A 19,177-nucleotide genomic window follows, 5' to 3' on the forward strand; every position below is an offset into this window, starting at 1 on the left:
TAAAGCTGACTTAGCTATGCGACACAACAAAATGCAACTCTCATCAGACGTTAACGACACATACCACACAGCCAAACCTCAACTACAGCACTCTATTCCCATGACTGCCTTAAGCTCAAGCCTAGGCTGACTGAAAGAGAAGCGAGGTCGCCCTCTGCTGGCCCACATCACACACGCGCTCTGCAAAGCTGGGACCATCAAGCAGCTGCAGAAACAGTCGGGAGCTCCCTCCTATGTCCTCTGGCTCCAGCACCTGACCTGTGTCTTCAGTGTACCTACCCGCTGCCACAGACTGGTCAGCAGGGTCTCCAAGTGCTAGACATGGAGTGCTCTTGGTTTTAGGCTGGAATAGTGGGTGGTTTCAAATCTGAGCTCTCCTTTAATAAGGAAAAGGCTAAGTCCACCTTAAAGCTACCTTCCAAAATAGAATTTATAAGTCAGACTGCCCAGGTCAGCTGACCTACTAACCTCTAAGGCAATACTTCTCAACCTTCCTAATGGTATGACCCTTTAATAAGTCCGTTATGTTGTGGTGACCCCCAACCATAAAATTATTTTGTTACTACTTCATATCTGTAATTTTGCTAGTGTTGTGAACAGTAATGTAAATATCTGGTATGTAGGATATCTGATATGTGACCCCTGTGAAAGGACTATTTGACCCCCAAAATGGCCATGACCCACTTGTTGAAAATCTCTGCACTAAGGCTAGTGCAGGGACTGAGCTCACGGTCCAGGTTTAGGATTTGGGTTAAGAACAGGCCTCCATGGGGAGGTGGCAGCTCTGATGTCTGTTTCCTCTATAAACTAGCTGAGAGAAGCCATTGAGATGTCTAGCAGGAAAAGGCACTTGCCAAGGACCTGAGTCTTGTCCCTGGACCTACGTGATAGAAGGAGAGAACACAGACACAGACACACACAGAGACACATACATACATACATACATACATACATACATACATACATACAAACACACACACAGGCACAAATGCAAAATTTTTAAAATTAAAACTAGCTGAGAGAAATGGGATGGTGATGACTGTCAGCTGAGAGATGTGAAAAGAATTGGGTGACATAGAGAGCCTGGACTGTGGCAGTTTTGTGTCTTTCAGTCAAAACTCCCAAGGCCCATCTCCCCTAAGACCAGCCATCCCCTCAGCTCTGTGGTCATCTATGCAGAATTCTAGTTCCATGTAGCCCAGGCACAGGCGCTCCATTCCTACCCCAAGGGCAGCACCTCCTCCAGGCACAGCAACGTACTCTGCCTTCCAGCCAGCTCCAGGGTACCTGGCATGGATGGCCTCTATGGCTCCCAGGTCACCACGGGCCTGCATCTTCGCTCACTACCGGGCACCCAGAACACATGCCTACACTTCTCTCTGGCCTTGCCTGGACTCCCATTTCTCTAGCCTCATCTAGGGGACCCATGTATCCCTGCTCTATCTTAACACCAGATCCCCACTCAGGGAGATACAGTGCCTTGTCATCCCCCTAACAGACAGGCGGTGTTCAGGTCTCCACCCCAAAGGGCACAGTGCTCACCTCTGACGGCGCCTGAGTGCTCTGTAGGCTGCATCTTGTCTGACCTGCCCAAGACACGACTCCTTGTTTGCTAGCCTCTCTCCACAAGTCCCACCTACTTAACACAGCCTGTTTCTTTGGGCTCTCGGGAGGAGCCCTTGACATGGGGGTTTTCAGTACTTTGAAAGTATCCTTGGCTATAACACAGGATGAACAGACACCAACAGCAGGAATGTAGCCACCATGGCATGAGTGGCGCGAGTGACTTCATGGGAAGACTTGCTGAGGGACAGGACCGAACCCCATGCCAAGAAGAGCAGATGGGTCCTCTCTTGGGAGAGGCTGATCTGAGACTCCCACCACAAGAACGTAATAAGGGAAGGCCAGAACCCTCTGAATCTGATGGTGCCTGCCTGTTCAGATGGCCGAGTGGAGGCTCCTGGGACCTTTTAGCCTCAGCTCCATGAACTCACCCTGCTCCTCTGTCCTCTCCCAGGCTCAATGTTCAGTTCTTCGTATTTCTTCAGAGCAAGTTCCAGTTCCATTTTCAGGTCGATGGCCTGCTTTAAATGTCCACTGTAGATCCCTGCACGGGTAAACCGCTGTAAAACAAAGGGTGGCTCACTCACGAAGGTTCCACAGTCCCCGAGAGGGAGAATGCTCATCCCCACCCAGGTCAGGGCTCTGGCCCCACAGCCCACGTTCACTGCTGAAGGCTGGAAACGCCGCTCACCTGGACCCAGGAGCACACCGCTGGCAAAAACTTATTCTGGATGAGTTTGAGCGCATCTCGAGCAGCGTGGAGCACGGCCAGGTTGTCTTCATTCTCCTGTACCTTCAGACCGTCTAAAACAGGCAAAGTCAGTGTGCTGGTTTGCATATGCTTGGCCCAGGGAGTGGCACAATCAGGAGGAGCGGCCTTGTTGGAGGAAGTGTGTTACTGTGGGAGGGGCTTGAAGACCCTCCTCCCAGCTGCCTGGAAGCCAGGCTTCTCCTGTTTGCCTTTGTATGAAGATGTAGAACTCTAAGCTCCTCTACTGCCATGCCTGCCTGGATGCTGCCTCAATGGTACTGGACTGAACCTCTGACCCTGTAAGCCGCCCTAACTAAATGTGGTCCTTTGTAAGCGTTGCCTCGGTCATGGTGTCTGTTCACAGCAGTAAAACCCAAACCAAGACAGTAGGTCACAGAGGGGTGCTGAGGCTGGCCATGTAGCAGAGGCCATTAAACCCACTGGAAACGTGACTCCCAGCTGGTCTCAGACACTTGTCAACCCTGAGAGAAAAGCAGTCTTGGAAAAATCTAGGACAACATCATTCATCCTGGCTCCATGCAGACATGGCTTCCCACCCGAGGGCTAGATCTCTCAGAGCCATCCTCATTTGCCTCTTCACCTAGGACTGTCCTCCCCTTTAGTGCCAGGGTCTCAGTGACCCTGCGATTCTGCCTGTCCTCGACAGGCCCTTCATTTCCTTGACAACCCCTGCTAGGCAGGGCCTCCGGAAAGGATCTCTCGGGCACCTGGATGAGTAAGGCGAGGTGCGGTGCTTCTGAGATATCAACCTGAAGCCGTGGGTCCCGCAGAGCCCAGGCTCTCCACCCAGATCCACATGGTGAACACGTGCACTGTGAGGACGCCGGGCCCAGCTACGAGGGATGGATGAGCAAGAAAGCCCCTCTGTACCCTAAGGCTGGACTGCCAGGGCCACACACAATGCTGTCACACCCCCGTCATTCTAAACACAGCATGAAATCATGCTTTGCCCACATTTTCCTCCTAAGAAGGTGGCCCTGGTGGACCTCCAGGTGGACACCCATACAGCCTGCCAGGGACTCTGCCCTGATCCTAGCCTCCCAGGGACAGGGCTACAATGGCAGAGAATCCCCAAAGCTGATTCACGGTGGCAGAAACCCAGAGCAGGAAGACTAACCAGAGGGAAGTCCCTCTACCCCTCCCTCATGGTCCAACCCAAGGAACTGCTGTCCCTAATCTCAATTCTACCACAGGATAACCTACTGCCAGTGAGGGAGCTACACACCGGGCTAGAGCAGAGTGTGGAGGCACTGCACGGCCCCAGCAGCCAGTTACCTGAGGGGAGTTCCACATCCAGCGTGTACTTGTGGGAGCCCAGCCCATGGCTCCGCAGGAAATCCTCTGGGTCGCCGTGGTCGCTGTGTTCGTCTTCATCCCTGCAGGGGTCTTCCGTGGCTGCTGGGGCTGGTGCCTTCAGACCAACTGCAGATCCTGCATGGTGTGCAGAGGCAACCAGGTCCTTGCTACAGCATGGCTGCTCTTCATCCTGGGGTCCAGAGAGACCAGACCCTCGGGGAGTTGCCAGGTCTGGGCTCCAGGTGCAAGGAGCATGGTCCTCTGCTATGCCAGATGCCTCACCAAAGAACTTATCCTCTCGGTACGGGCCCAAATCCAAGGGCACCAGCAGCCTAAAGCAGTTCTCCACTTCTGTCAGGCAGCATCCAATTTCATCAGACATTTCTGCAGACATTGAGAGATCTACTTACTCTGTCATCTTGAGCCAAAGAGCAACAGATGGCCAAGACTGCTCCCCAGGACACCAAAGGGTCATGATATTTCCAAAAACAGCCAACGGCCTGGCACATACATCACAATACTTTTAACTCTTTAATAAACTGTCTAGCACAGAAACTCAGCCTTTGAAGTAGGCCTCTCGTTATGGTGGTGTTACGGAAGCCTGTGTGACCACTACCAAAGGCCAGCCTTCCACTCATCATGGTAGTCCCAGAGAGGCCCCATTTCCACCATCAGCACCACACACTTTACAGGGTTCCCCCTTCTAGAGTCCTTTAAGTCATCCGCAGCACAGCTGTCTGCTTGCAGCCTTCTCCAAGGCCTAGGCTTTCAAGGCTGACAACCAGGGCAGATGTGTGACGGAGGCTCTGGACACAGAAAGAACCCAAGACCTGTATCTGAGAACAGAGAGCAGCTGGCCCATCTCACAAGGATTAGCTCCCAGGAAGGATGAGGATCTGGGGAAGAGAACTAGCAAGAACGGATGCTGGACATGAGAAGAATAGCAAGATGGCCTCCAGCTAGGGCAGACTTCTTCTAGATTCACACCTAGATTCAGACTCTCTCCTCAGGGAGTCTTAGGCCAAATAGTTACAGATGGACCAAATCACCAGGAGACACAAGGGCTATGGGCAGCCTGTGAAGGCTCAACCCCACCCTGAACCATTGTTGCCTTGCAAACCTGCCTGCATGGGTCTCAGACTAGAGTAGAGAAGAAGTAGGAAACAAACATGAGGGCCATGGGGCAGTTCAGGGCTTAGTCTGGGAACTAACCTTCCATCTCCCTCTTAGCCCGGTCAGCACTTTCTCTGTGGATCTTATCCAAGTGCTTCTGCTTCTCCTCTTCTCGCTTCCTTTCTGCCAGAGTCCTAACATTTATATCCCGAAAATCCACCTGAGAAATTGAGAAGGAAGTTTAGAATTGCCTACAACGAACACAAACCCAAAGTTAAGAAAAAAAAAAAAAAAAGACACATCGCCATCAACGCAAGGCCAGGATCGCAATGGTTGGTGTCTACAGCACTTCAAACAAGGCTGCCTCATCTTGCCACATCTTCCACCAGACAGAAGACGAAAGATCCAGTGCCAAGGGTATCGTGTTAGGAAACAACATGCTCCTCCCACTGCAGGTCAGGGGTTACCAGCTAGACCCAGGGGCCACCCAGAAGTGAACCCCAGAGAATAGGGGACACCATATAGGGACCACAACCATCAGAATGGTCCAGCCATTTGCCTGTGCTGCTGACAGGGGCAGGGCCACATATGGACAGTGACAGGAGGGCTGAAAGAAATAGCAGAGCTTGGTGTCTTACTAAGCGCAGCACCAGTTCGAGCCCACAGCGAGAACTGAACATTGCTTCCTGTCAGGAAAGCAGAGGCCATCTAGGATTATGACTACAGGCTCAGCTCCACCCTCAGGCGGGTGGCAGGTATGGTTCTCTTCCCCAAGTTTGCTCTGACCTTGAGGAACATCCTCCATTCTACCACACGCTGATCCAGCTGCCTTGCCTACCCAGCCTGTGCAATGGTCAAATTCTCAATGAAAAGAGCTCTCTCACTCACTGGCTGGCCTGTCTCAACCACCCCAGGGAAGTGAACTTTACTGTCCGAGACCCACCTACCTTTTTGGTGTGTTTTAGGAAGTGGTAGCCCAAGGCTAGCTTCTTATAGGCCTCCCCAAACTTCTCATTCCAACCTTCCACAGCTTGCATGGCTGCCTGCCTTAGCCTCTGAGCTGCCTCCCGAGGGGGTGGTAAGGGATGGTCACTGTCTGTGCCCAGTGTGAGCTCCAGGAATTCCTGGAAGTCAGAAACAAGCAGCACTCTGAACTGATGGGACCGGGTGAAGAGCTCATCCACGATCTGGAAGGCTGAGAGGCGGATCTCAGCATGGTCCTGGGTCAGCTGTGTCATCAGCAGGCGGTAGGAATGGCTCAGCTGCTCCTCTGAAGACCTGGGGACAAGCCAGCCTAAGAGCTTACTCAGCAAAGACAAATCAGTGTCACATTTTGTGTGGGAACACTACATTTACAAGTGCGTGGGGGGTGGGGGTGGGGCTATGCTCAGTATCCAATCTTCATTCTTCCCTTCCCAGTGTCTAAGCACCAAGTGTGGCCCACTCCTGGCCTGTTTCTATATTGCCCATGGGCCAAGAGCGTTTCTACATTTTGAAATGGCTAAAGCAGATGTTGACATGGCACAGTGGTAAAGCACCTGACTAGCTTGTGTGAAGTCCTCGGCTGAACCTCCAGCACTGCAAAGATAAACATGGTTAAAACACACAAAAGAATTCAAATGCTACATTAATAATCAAATGTAGGGGCTGGAAATGGCTCAGTGGTTAAGTGAACTGACTGCTCTTCCAGAGGTCCTGAGTTCAATTCCCAGCCATCACATGGTGGCTCACAACCATCTGTAATGAGATCTGATGCCCTCTTCTGGTGTGTCTGAAGACAGCTACAGTGTACTTATATATATATTAAATAAATAAATAAATCTTAACAAAACCAAACCAAATGTCAGGGGCTGGAGGGATGGCTCTGACATACTCTTCAGGCTTCCCAGGGCAGCTGGCATGAATATGGTACACAAACATACATATAGGCAAAACACTTGTACACATAAATTTACAAAAGCAAACGCCAGTGACTTTTGTTGAAACACATCTATCCCTGGATGGTCCCCAGCTACTTTTGTCAGCTGACACCCACAGTATGCACAGATCCTTCACAGGATAGCAGTAAGCCAGGAGAATAGGGCAGAGTAAGGTGCATAAGGCCTTGTACAGGGCCTCACAAGATTAGCCTATGAAAACACAAGTTCAGCTAAGATCAACGGGAACATGCTGATGCTAAGAAGCACTCCCCAATGCCTGAGAGTAACCAAAGGTTCATTAATACACTGAAATACACACCCCTGGGTAGAAGTTTAAGATGCTAGTGAGTCATGTAATACGTGAGGATGTATGCAGAACTATATGTAGCAGGACACATGCACAGAACACACATGCCATGGCATGCATGTGGCAGCTAGAAGGCAACTTTCAGGAGTCAGTTCTCTCACTCCCAGGCCGTCTTAGGCTGTCAAGCTTGTAAGGTAAGCTCTCTTACCCACTGCACCACTCGCATGTCAGACGCAGACACTTGATGATGCCTATTACAAGATGATCTGGTTGGTCATGGGCAGAGGGTAGAAGACAGCCCTTCATGAATCAAGGTGTGCTGTAAAAGTCACACTTCAGGGGGTGGGTCTGGTGGTACATACCTTTAATCTCAGCACTCTAAGAGTTTGAGGCTAGCCTGGTCTATACAGTGAGTTCCAAGCCAACCAAAGCTACATAGTGAGACTCTGAATACACACACACACACACACACACACACACACACACACACACACACACACACACACCCCTAAAAATAAAAATAAAAAGTCACATACAACCTTGTCCTGTGGTAACTCCCTGGAAAGGACAAATTCACAGGAGCCCATCAAGCCACACCCACACATATCTAGCAACCACTTTCCTGTGTCTCCCTTTTTCACTTGCCCTGAGGCTTAGGTGATGACAGGCGTAGGGTAGAGCGGGTGCTGGCGGGATGCTCAGACTCAATTCTGCAGCCTCTGTGCAGTGGGCTCCGGGCAGTGGCAATGGTGCCGTGGCTCCCGTCTGGAGCACTTCTGGTCACCAGCTCTGGTGCATTCTGCTATCTCCTGGTGAGTCCCTGCAGCATGGAAGCTCTGTTTGCTTCCCTCCAGTCTCAGCCTTCGTTACAGAATGTCCCACGGCTCTGGGCTTCTGTATCGCTTCCTGTGCCGCCCATATTCTACCCCCTTTGGTTTTGTCCTCCCTGATCATTTCTAGTAGATAATCCATCTCTAAGGCCACTGATCGAGCTTCTGAGATATCTTTACTCCCTTACACATGAGGCCCAAAGACAAAGAAAAAAATTGCCTGTTTCTACTTTTAACCTGGATGACAATCTGGAAAAACACAGAGCTACCCATGCAGGCAAACCTCTTCTCTGAAAAACCTCGCTGCCTGGGGCGTTTTAGAAGCTCTCACGAGATGCCCTTTTCCACTGAGGTACAAAAAAATGTGCCTGTAATGGTGACTTGCATTCCATTCCCAGCAAAGGTAAAGCAGGACAAGGTCCCTGAAGAGACAGTACAAGCTGGCTCCGACTCTAGCTGAGAATGAGAAACACAGAAAGCTAGGGGTTCAAAGCAGTGTTTCTAACCCTTGGGTAAGCAACACTCAATTCACCGGAACCCCGAGAGTGTGATAGACTGGGCACATCCCACTCTGGCAAGCCTCTGAGAGGATTCCTCACAATAAAGAGGGAGGTACTTCCTACCCCCAGAGACTGCTTCTTGTCTCTCCTCTTAGGATGCACCCTATGTTACTTTGAATGCATAGCTACAGTACATCGTCAAGAACTGAAATTACGTTTGATCATACGCTGTTGAATGGCTTAGCAGGTATGCTTGCTGGGTATGTCTGGAGGTCTGAGTTTGATCCCTGGAATCCACATAAAGGTGGAAAGAGAGAACCAACTCCACAAAGTTGTCCTCTGACCTCCACAAGTGCGCACTGATATCTGCATGCACCTGTATGCATAGACACACGCTTTTGTGTGTACACGTGCATACATATACAAATCATAAATGTTAAAAATGTAATAAGACATATATTTGATTCTGAGAACCTAAAGAGGCTAATATTTTACTATAACATCTTCTGGTCTCAATATAGGCTGGCTGGTGGGATGTAGGCTGGTGACAGAAAGCCTCCTCGTAGGGATGAAAACTTAGGAAACCCGTTAACTATGACAGACCAGAGAAGTTGCTCCATGTTTTAGTCAGTGTTCTGGTGGTGATAAGACACCACGACAAAGGTGACTTAAGGTCAGAGTCAGAGTTAGGGCGAGTCCACAATGGTAGTGTTTGCTGAGCACGCACATTGTAAACCTCAAGCAGGAGGCCGAGAGCACTGGGTGCCAGGAGACACTGCAGCCTCAAAGCCTGCTGGGTGGTGACCTCATCGAACAGTAAGCATCTGCTGAGGTGCCTCAGGAAATTACTAAGGTGGATGGGAAATGTTAATTTTATTCCCAGTATTGCTTTGTTTTCTTTCTGTCCTGATTGTTGTGTGTGTCTGTTTGTTTGTTTTCTGGTCAGTAGACACAAGCTAGAGTTACCTAGGAAAAGCCTAGGTTGAGACAAGGTCTCCATCCAATTCCCTGTAGTTAAGTCTGTGGGGTATTTTCTTATTAATACTGCTGTGGAAGAGCCCAGCCCGATGCTGGTGTCCCACCCCTAGGCAGGTAGTCCTGAGTTGTATAAGCAAGCAGTCTGAGGAAGCCATGGGGAGCAAGCCGGTAAGCAGCACCCCTACTTGGCTTCTGCTTCAGTTCCTTCCTCCTTCCAGTTCCTGCCCTGCTTTCCTCCGTGGGAAATGTGACCCGAGAGCTTTAAGATGAAATGAACCCTTTCCCCTGCAAGGTGCTTTTGGTCACGGTGTTTTTATGACAGCAAAAGAAAACTCAAACACATCCTTAGGCAATAATCTGGGATCCCTTACTAAATAAACTTGGGCATAGCCGGCGTTGAGAGGAATGCTCAAAAGCCACAGGAGGTACTGTTTTCAACTACAACCCTTGTAGTCGCCCAAAACATGGTCCAAGAGCACGCACTGGACCTCTAGGGATCCTCACCTAAAGGTTAGGAGCCTTCTCTCATTCACAGACCACTTCTACGGCTACTGCATGTGGCTATCCCGGGTACTTGCAAGCTATACCAGCCACAGCCATGAGCCTGTTAGAGATGTAAATCCCTTTCATTGTTTGCGATAACTTCTCAGGGTAGACGGAGGCCTTCTCCATCCAGACTAAAAGAACTTAAGAATTTATTCTTGATGTCTAACAACTAATGAAAGAAGTTAGTCTCTAGAATAAAACCTGTTTTGAGTCTTCACGGTCTCCTGAATACCTTAAAGAAGGACCGGAGAGATGGCTCAGTGTTAAGAGCACTTGCAAAGGACCTGAGTTCAATTCTCAGAACCTACGAAATGGCTTACAACCATCTGTAACCCCAATTCTAGGGAATCCAACAGGCACACACATGGTGCACATACATGCATGTGAGCAAAGTATTCATACAAAGTAAATAAATCAATCTTTAAATAATTAAGAATGCCTTAAAGACAATTTTGTTTACATAGGCAAACTTTTTTTTAATTTAAAAATTCTCTTCAAATAAAGTGTCTTAACTTCCTAAATATACAGGTAAGTCCTATTTACAAATCTATCAATAATTGTAACCTTATGCTTTTCTTTTTTTTTTTTTTTTTTTGTTCTTTTTTTTCGAGCTGGGGACCTAACCCAGGGCCTTGCGCTTCCTAGGCAAGCGCTCTACCACTGAGCTAAATCCCCAACCCCAACCTTATGCTTTTCTTAATTACTGGTGGGGATATATGCAGGTGGGTATCCTTGTTCATGTGTGTGTAGGTGCATGCACATGTGTACACATATGTGTGTGTATGCATGAATGTGTGTGCATGTGAAGGCCAGAGATCAACATCAGGTGCCTCAGATGCTGTATATGTTGTTTTTTGACACAGTCTCTCACTGGGATCTGGAGTTCAATGATTAAGCTAGGCTGGGTGGCCAGCGAATGCCACGGATCCTCATGTCTCTGTCTTCCCAGCACTGCCGTTACAATGTATGCCCCCACACCCCCAGCTTTCTGCATGCATGACCGAGATCAAACTCAGGTTCTCATGTTTATTCAGCCTCACCACCTAAGGCATCTCTCTTGCCCTTCATTATGCTTTTTATACTGTTGGTACAATATAAACTCAACGATTCTAACCTCACACTATTTTCCCTTTACTCTATTCCAATGGTAGATTCCTCCTTGAAATTATTCTTTTGTATCTTGCAAATTCTCAACATATAATCATTAGTTTTTTTCTTTTCCAAGCCTAAGAGATATATCTTACTCCTAAACTCAAAAGTTAGGGTGAGGTCAGCTGTCCTACAAGGCTTGATGGCTCTTGATATGCTAACACAGGCCCAGAGGTAAGCCTACCTAATGTCCAGAGAGAAATAAATGCTGGTTTGGGGTCAACAGGTTAAGACAAGTCAAAACAGTATGTACAATATACTGGGAGCAAGCTTCACAAAGATGGCTCTCCTGGGCAAACACAGCCATGGTTTTCCTGATTATTGTCCTTTGGAGGCCTGTGTGGGTCAGTTTTTTTGTCAACTTGACACAAGCTAAGTTAATCTGGGAAAAGGGAACCTCAATTAAGAAGATGCCTCCAGTAGACTGACCCATAGGCAAGTCATGTGAGAAGACCCGACTCACTGTGGGTCTAAGATATAACACTTTCAGCTGGAGAATCCGAACTCTTCTCTCCATCACTGGATAGCAGGTTTGTGGTCCCTCTTATGTGGCCTGAGAAGAAGTACTTCTAGAAGCCAGATGGGAATGTTTTAACTTTTGTGTTTGACTCTGTGTGGGGGTGCACTCCACAGCACATGTGTGGAGAACATAGGACGACTATGGAACAGTCCTTTCCTTCCACCCTTGCATGGGCTCCTAGGATTAAACTCAGTTGCCAGGCTTACATAGGAAGCAGCTTTACCACCTCGGCAGCCACCATACTGTCCTTCAGCTTCCCTAAAAGATTCCTAGAACCATAGATCTCAAGTGGAAAGTTAGGTCCAAAGGCCTTGTACAAAGCCTACATAATTAGAACAAAAATAAAAGTTGGCAAAGAGGAAGACTGGAATCCTCCCAGCTAAGACCTGGAATCACTAACACAGGCACTCGGGTAATCTATAGAATAATAATAAATTATCTATAGAATAATTTATAGCTCAATAGGATACTAAAAAATGTACATCCCTGGGGGGATTTAAGATGCTAATGAGGCACTTCCTTAGATACTTTTCTGTTTCTGTGATAAGACACGACAGCCAAGCGACTTACAGAAGAAAGAGTTTATTGGGGCTTACGGTTTCAGAGGGTGAGTCCATGAACATCATGGTGGGATACATGGCAGCAGACAGATGGGCACAGTGCTGGAGCAATAGCTGAGAGCTCAAATCCTGGGACAACAGGAAGCAGAAAGCTAACTAGGAACAGAGTAGGCTTTTAAACCCTCAAAGCCCACCATGAATGACATACCTCCTCCAACAAGGTGTGTCATACCTTCTAATCCTTCCCAAACCATTCCACCATCTGGGAGTCAGGCACTCAAACACATGAGCCATTCTCATTCAAACCATCAGACATGGAAAGCAGGTGGTAGTAATGTAGAAATACAACAGGGAGAACAGCAAAAGCTCACAGTAATATACAATAAGCCCAGCTCTTGGTATAGCAGAGACATTTGAGATGTTAAACTTTTTCCCTGCTTGAGCCAGCTTTCTCTCTTGGAAGGATACTTACTCTTAATAAATTTTCTTGCTTTGTCTGCTACTATCCACATAAAAAGTCTAGAACCCCTTCTGAGGTGCCCTCTGAACCCCAGAACAGGCCTGGGTGTACAGACCAGCCTTCTCTACAGGAAATGGAGCAAAAGGTTCTCAAAGTTCTCTACCCCCATTACAATACCTGTGTAAATTATACTTGGGGGGTTTTCTGGGGTGCACAGTTAAACCATGTCTGGAGTAGAGTTTTTATTGCAATGTAAATATTCTACCACTCCAGAAAGAATCACTTAAGTTCTCTCATCTTGTAAACAAAGGATCATTAGTGGCTAAGGTAATGAATCGCCGTGCTTTCTCCAGAAGGATGAATAGGGGTGAGAATGACTAACTTAAAGATAAGGTTCTACGGGGCTGGGGATTTAGCTCAGTGGTAGAGCGCTTGCCTAGCAAATGCAAGGCCCTGGGTTCGGTCCCCAGCTCCAAAAAAAAAAAAAAAAAAAAAAAAAAAAAAAAAAAGATAAGGTTCTACGATGGCACATGCCTATGACCCCAAAGGAACACTTGGTAAGTGGAAGCAGGAAGATCAGAACTGCACAGCCAGCCATAGCTACATAGTGAGAGGTCAACCTGGGCTACATGAGAATCTGTCTCAAAGGAAGGGAGGGAGGGAGGGAAGAAGGGTGAGTAAAAATAGAGGTAGCTCAGTGCCACAGTTTACCTAGCACGCTTGAGGCTCCTGAGCTCATCCCTAGAGGTGGGGGTGGGGAGGCCAAAGTCACTGACACAATCCTGAACTCTTTACTCCAACAGGAAAGAAGATGATATACTTTTACTGACATGTGATTGCTTTCTAACATACAGAAATGGTCAGAGGTATCAAGTTCAGAGTCTGTACTACATTCTGGATCCAGGTACACTAGAGTTACAGCCCCAGAACTCCTTTAGTGCTTCCTTATAGAACTTCTGAGACAAGACCTTACTACATAGCCCACCCTGCCTGGAACTCATGGTCCTCCTGACTCTACCTCACAACAGGCAAGTGCCACCACACACTGGTTATCAGATAATTCCTTTCTGGGCGAAAGCAGGAGGTGGCAGAGATGTACAAGAGGACAAAGGGCCCTCCCGGGAACCCCACAATCTCCTCGGTGTGGGTGCTCGGTGGATCAGTTATTATGGCACATTTAGCCTAAATACATACTTGCAAATTTTCTTCAGTTCCTTCATTTTCTGAGCATTCAGTTGGGATTCTCCTGAAGTTGTGAGCTCCTCTATCAACTGTGAAAGTTTCTGATCCATATCTAGAAACAAGGGACGCGGAGATGCCGGATTAACATCAATACTTCATAGTCTTGGTTTTAGCAACGAAGTTTATGGGGTAAAATGGCAAAGTTCCTAGGGTGTCTCTGTGGGGTGTCTCCCAGGCGAAGAAGGCTAGCTACCACATTCCCATCACTGAAGGCCATCAAGCCCTCTGATGATAATTAGCTAAGGTTTTAAAGATGAGACTAACTCCAGCAGTCTTAGGTCAGCTGTGTGGGTGACGTTGCCGCGGTTAAGGGGAAATGTCACAAAATTTTACTCCAACTAGCCGCACAGGATACTCGCTCTCTGCAAGCGACAGTCTCTAGATAACTGCGGAGGCGACCGATCCGACCCTGCGGGCCGAGAATCTGACTGGCCACGACCCTTCAGCCCGCCGCAATCGCTGCCTGACCCTCCGCTTCAGAAGACAGTACCAGCGTTCTGCTGTTCCGGTGACACGGACCACCGGATGCAGCCTCTTGTCTCACCCACCCCTTCCGGTGTAGGCTGCGCTCTGTCACAGGCCCCAGGGAGCGGCGGGCACAAACTCCAGAAGACCCGCGGCGCAGGAGCGGAAGTTACCGCGGCGCGCCCGCTCTGGTCCTTTCAGATTAGGCCACCACCAGTCTCCCGCATTTGCCCGGGTGGCTCCACGGCGCAGGCGCGAGGACGCGGCAACGCGGTGACGCAGCGCGCTATCAGGGGGCGGGGCAGTTCAAGAAGAACTAAGCGCGAGAAAAAGGAGGCGGGAGGGCCCAGCAAGTTCTTAAAGGGGAGGTGGCTTTGGGGTCAGGAATTTGAAACTGAGGTGCAGAAAGAAGTTTTGATCTGGGGATCAGTTCCTTGGCCACCAGGAGGCTCGCGGCCTATGTACAAACCCTGTCTATCTCTAAGAAAGCTCAGAAGGGAGTCTGGGCGCAAGTCCGGTTGGGAGGAGTCGGCCTGCCTCCCTGACCCGGTCAGCTGTCCACCCCGAGGACAGACCATCGTGGGAAGCAGTTCAGTCAGTCTCAACGTAGGATGATTGTAAAAGATTTGGCGGCCCACGGCTAGAGCTGCTTGCTCCCTTCCCTACAGTTTCACAGTGTTCAGGATTCTGGCCTTGCCGACCTCACACTGCTTCAACCCAGCGGTCAACTCTTGGACGCACAGACCCGGGCACTGCCACCTTAGCCATCTCACAACTTGCTCCGCCTTTCCACTATCAGCTCCTGCTTCGCTTTGCAAAGGAGAGGCACACACTGGTCTCCCAGTGTACCACGTCTTGGGCCGCAGTTCTCCACCCACAGAGCGGGCATTCAGCCGGTTTGTGTGTCCTGCAGTATGGTCTTGATTTTCTGGACCAGTTGTTAAAAGCTGCCCTACCCACTTACCCACCCTTCCTTGAATCCGGGCCAGAGAACAAAGTCAACTGAACTTTTCCCCTCCTCATTTGTGTTCAATATGTGAGGATCTGACAGCCCAACTTTTGAATTTGTTTGGAATCTGAGCTCTTCCCACCACCTCGTGGCCAGGTCCTAGGTCCCGTACACTCGTGGGATTATGATTGTGGACTGTACTTTCCCATTTTACATGCACACACAAAGATAAGCCACAGAGTTGCTCCCACCTCCCAAAAAATTTAAAGAAAATGAAATATCTTTAAGATATTTTTATTACATTTTTTATTGGGGGGTGTTAGAAGGTGGAACCTCCCTCGTGTGATCAGGACAATTTCTGAGAGCGGGTTCTCTCCACCATTGTGGTTCCGCTACTCGAACTGAAGTTGCTAAGCTTAGCAGCAGATTCCTTTCCCAGCTGAGTGATCTCAGCGGTTCTAAAATGTCTTTTAAAGAAGTAAAAGGTTTTTGTCAAGCCAGCCTTGTGTATACATGTGCAGCAAGGCATCCTTCAAAGGCTAAGCTTGCTGCAAACGTCAGCAAGCTCCTGTGTGCCAGCATGTCAAGGGAGTCCTGTGAAGAAAGGGAATGATAGCAGACGCAGATTCTGAGCAACTGAAGAACTACAAACGATAAAGCTGACGAAATGGTTTCGGTTTTCTTTTATAAGCTATGGTTCAATAGATTTTGAAGTTTAATAGTGAAGAAAAGATTATGATAACTACTCAAGTGATAGGGAGGGGGAAATGGTAGTATACGTCCTGAGAATTGTATTCTTAGATAAATCATTGTGCTACTTGAAGGTATATCATGATAAACAGTCACATAGTATATAATGTCCTTTTAGTTGATGACCAAATTCAACACGTAAGGACACATCAGATGTTTAAGTACATGCTATGGTCACGTAACAATGTAACTGCCTAGTGACCCATTTCTCAGAATATACCACTACCATCAAGAGAACCTCTAAAGTAACAAAGTGAAGTGAGAATGGCTTACTGACTTCCTGACGGAGCATGGGTGAGGCCCTAGATTTGATCCAACAGAAAAGTGGGACGTCTCTTGTAAGACTGCAAAGGCAGGCCAGGTGCCGTGGCACACATCTTTGATCCCGGCATTCAGGAGGCAGAGGCAGGTGGATTGCTGTGAGATTGAGGCCAGTGAGTTCTGGCCTGTCCCTTCCAGAGAAAGCCTGTCTTACCCCCTTCCCCATGTGATTAATTTAAAATAAACAAAATGGATACAGGTAAAACAAGAACTAAGAACAGATGAGACAAATCAGAAACAAGTAGCAGATAACAGACTTAAGTCTAAAAAGAATTATATGTCAAAGACAGATCTGGTGGCACAGGGCTTTAATACCAGCACCTGCCTTTTAAGTCTCATAACCAGAAGCAGGGGCAGGTGGAGTCCAGCCTGGTCTACATAGTTAAGTTCCAGGAAAGCTACAGCTATTTGGGCGGTGGGGGTGGGGGACTGTTTCAATAACAAAACAAAGGGAAAAACCTGTATGAGGGGGCTTCCCCAGCCCCTAGGCCAACAGTTCATAAGGAGGTAGTCTGCCCCTGGCACTGAGATTTTCTTTCAATACCCTGTTTGTTCTCAGGCCTAATCTTTTTCTCGCTGACACAACCTTTAATGTCTTTAAATGCTGCTTTTGCTGTTCTTCCAGATGCTTTGCCAGACTTGAAAGACACTTCGAGACTAGCATTAAATAACAGGGCCTTTATATAGAGGGTGGGCATGATCTCTGAAGTTTCACTGCCTTTCACTCAAAGCAAGTGAGAATTGGTCTTGGGACTATAAGGAAACTAAACAAGCCAGCAAGGTCTATGATGATGATATCCCATCACCGACATCAGTTATTCTGTCAAAAGGGCGACGGTGGGCACAGCACCCCTGACTGGAGGCACCATTTGCTCTATCCCTCCATGATCCATCTAGCCTCCTCAACCACACTTTCAAGTTCAAAAGGCATGGGGGAGAGGGATGGCTGGAGAGACGGCTCAGCGCCTAAGTGCACTTGCTTCTCTTTTTTTTTTTTTTTTCTTTTCTTTTGGGGCTGGGGATCAACCCAGGACCTTGTGCTTCCTAGGCAAGTGCTCTACCACTGAGCCAAATCCCCAACCCCCACTTGCTTCTCTAGCAGAGAACCTCGGTTCAATTCAAACCCAACACTCATATGGGAATTGTAGCTCACAAGTGGAACTCCAGTTCCAAGGGATCTGATCCCCTTTCCTGGCCTCTTTGGGCACTGCAGGCATGTAGTACACATATATCTATATCCACATATATAGGGAAACAGTCATACACACAATTTTCTAAAGAGGTCTTGGGCTGACACAGTGTAATCTATCCATTTTAATAGACTTCAATTTACCCCAACATCTCTCAAGCAGGATTCTCCAATGGTTGTGTGTGTGATGTATTCCAGCAGTACATGCCTTCCTGTTTTTAATTTCTAAATATTTTATGTATTTTTAACATGCAAGTATGTGCACCATGCATATGCCTGGTGCTGTAGGTTAGAAGGCACTGAACTCCCAGGAACTCATAGATGGCGTCAAAGATGGTTATAGGCCACCCTGAGTGCTGGGAACCAAGCGTCGGTGCTCATCACTGACCCTTGTTCCTGGTGCTTTTGGGTGTAGAGTTGGCCCCACTATCCACTAAAGCCCAGTTCTGCTACTTAGCAGGGACCATGTAATTCAATGTGGGACCCTGGATCACCCTGTAAAATTCTCATCTGCAGGCAACACTGACCACCACACTATGGGTGCAGCTGAGATTTCCATCTTGAGAGCTCCCACCTCCACAGTCTAGTAGTAACACACTGGAAGAATGAAATCCAGTTATCCTCTAACCTCCAATGAGTACACACACACATCTGTGCTGGTCTGAGAATGGCCGTCATAGGCACGTTTGAATGCTTGGTGGAACTTTTCAAGGATTAGGTGTGAACTTCTTGGAAAAGGTGTGTGTCTTAGTTAGGTTTTACTGCTGTGAACAGACACCATGACTTAGGCAACTCCTATAAGGACAACATTTAATTGGAGCTGGCTTACAGGTTCAGAGGATCAGTCCATTTTCATCAAGACAGGAGCTTGGCAGCATCCAGGCAGACATGGTGCTGGAGAAGCTAAGAGTTCTACATCCTCATCTGAAGGCTGCTAGTGGAAGACTGGCTTCCAGGTTGCTAGGACTAGGGTGTAAAAGCCTATGACCATAGTGACACATCTACTCCAACAAGGACATGCCTACTAATAGTACCACTCCCTGGGCCAAGCATATTCAAACTATGACAGTGTGTCACTAGGGGTGAGCCTTGTCTTAAAAGCCTGTAGCATCCCTAGTTCACTCTCTGTCTGCCTCATGGTTACCTCAAGATGTAACCTCATAGGCAGGAATTGCTCCAGCACAGCTGCCTGCTGCTACACCTTCCACCCTTCTTCTGTAGGTGCCTCCACTGGAATTTTATGGCAATGAGAAAGTAACCAAGGGGTTGGGGATTTAGCTCAGTGGTAGAGCGCTTGCCTAGCAAGAGCAAGGCCCTAGCAAGGCCCTGGGTTCGGTCCCCAGCTCCGAAAAAAAAAAAAAAAAAAAAGAAGAAAGTAACCAAGACTAAAATCTTTCAAGTCAGTATCACAGTTTTGTCCTATTATCTACTTCCTGCTAACCAGAAGCTAGCATAAAAGATGTCAACTGCATGTCCTTTCCCGTGTGTCATTCCTCCCTCATGCAGGCAGGATCTCTCGAGGGAGAAAGCTCAGCTTCACCTGTGTCTTCTCACCCAAAGTGGAACCTACAGCTGCCACTACGGCAGAGGGACATGTCATCATATAACACATAGAAAGCCAAAGCCAAGGCACCAGCAGACCAGAGAGAAAGGATGGATTCCATTTAAGTCCAGCTTCATGAACCAGTGAGTTTATGTGGATTTACAGGAACATAAAGTCAGCTTCAGTACCAAGAAGTTCCCCATGT

The 19,177-nt window shown here is 48.2% G+C and overlaps 1 protein-coding gene across 2 annotated transcripts in view; it reads right to left on the reverse strand.

Annotated features, from left to right (window-relative positions):
• Nucleotides 1-14,297, reverse strand: part of Uvssa (UV stimulated scaffold protein A) — a 36,657-nt gene extending 22,360 nt beyond the window's left edge. For both annotated transcript variants that reach the window (XM_032916688.1, XM_032916687.1), the window contains exons 1-6: nucleotides 13,708-14,297; nucleotides 5,692-6,022; nucleotides 4,844-4,964; nucleotides 3,611-4,015; nucleotides 2,255-2,367; nucleotides 1,995-2,123 (exon numbers count right to left, since the gene is read on the reverse strand). In XM_032916688.1, the coding sequence (XP_032772579.1) occupies nucleotides 1,995-2,123; nucleotides 2,255-2,367; nucleotides 3,611-4,015; nucleotides 4,844-4,964; nucleotides 5,692-6,022; nucleotides 13,708-13,805 (1,197 nt within the window). In that variant the 5' untranslated portion in view covers nucleotides 13,806-14,297. The remainder of the gene's footprint in view (nucleotides 1-1,994; nucleotides 2,124-2,254; nucleotides 2,368-3,610; nucleotides 4,016-4,843; nucleotides 4,965-5,691; nucleotides 6,023-13,707) is intronic.
• Nucleotides 14,298-19,177: the final 4,880 nt, after the last annotated feature.

This window comes from Rattus rattus, chromosome 11 (genome assembly GCF_011064425.1).
Source record: "Rattus rattus isolate New Zealand chromosome 11, Rrattus_CSIRO_v1, whole genome shotgun sequence".
In the NCBI taxonomy this organism is placed as follows: domain Eukaryota; kingdom Metazoa; phylum Chordata; class Mammalia; order Rodentia; family Muridae; genus Rattus; species Rattus rattus.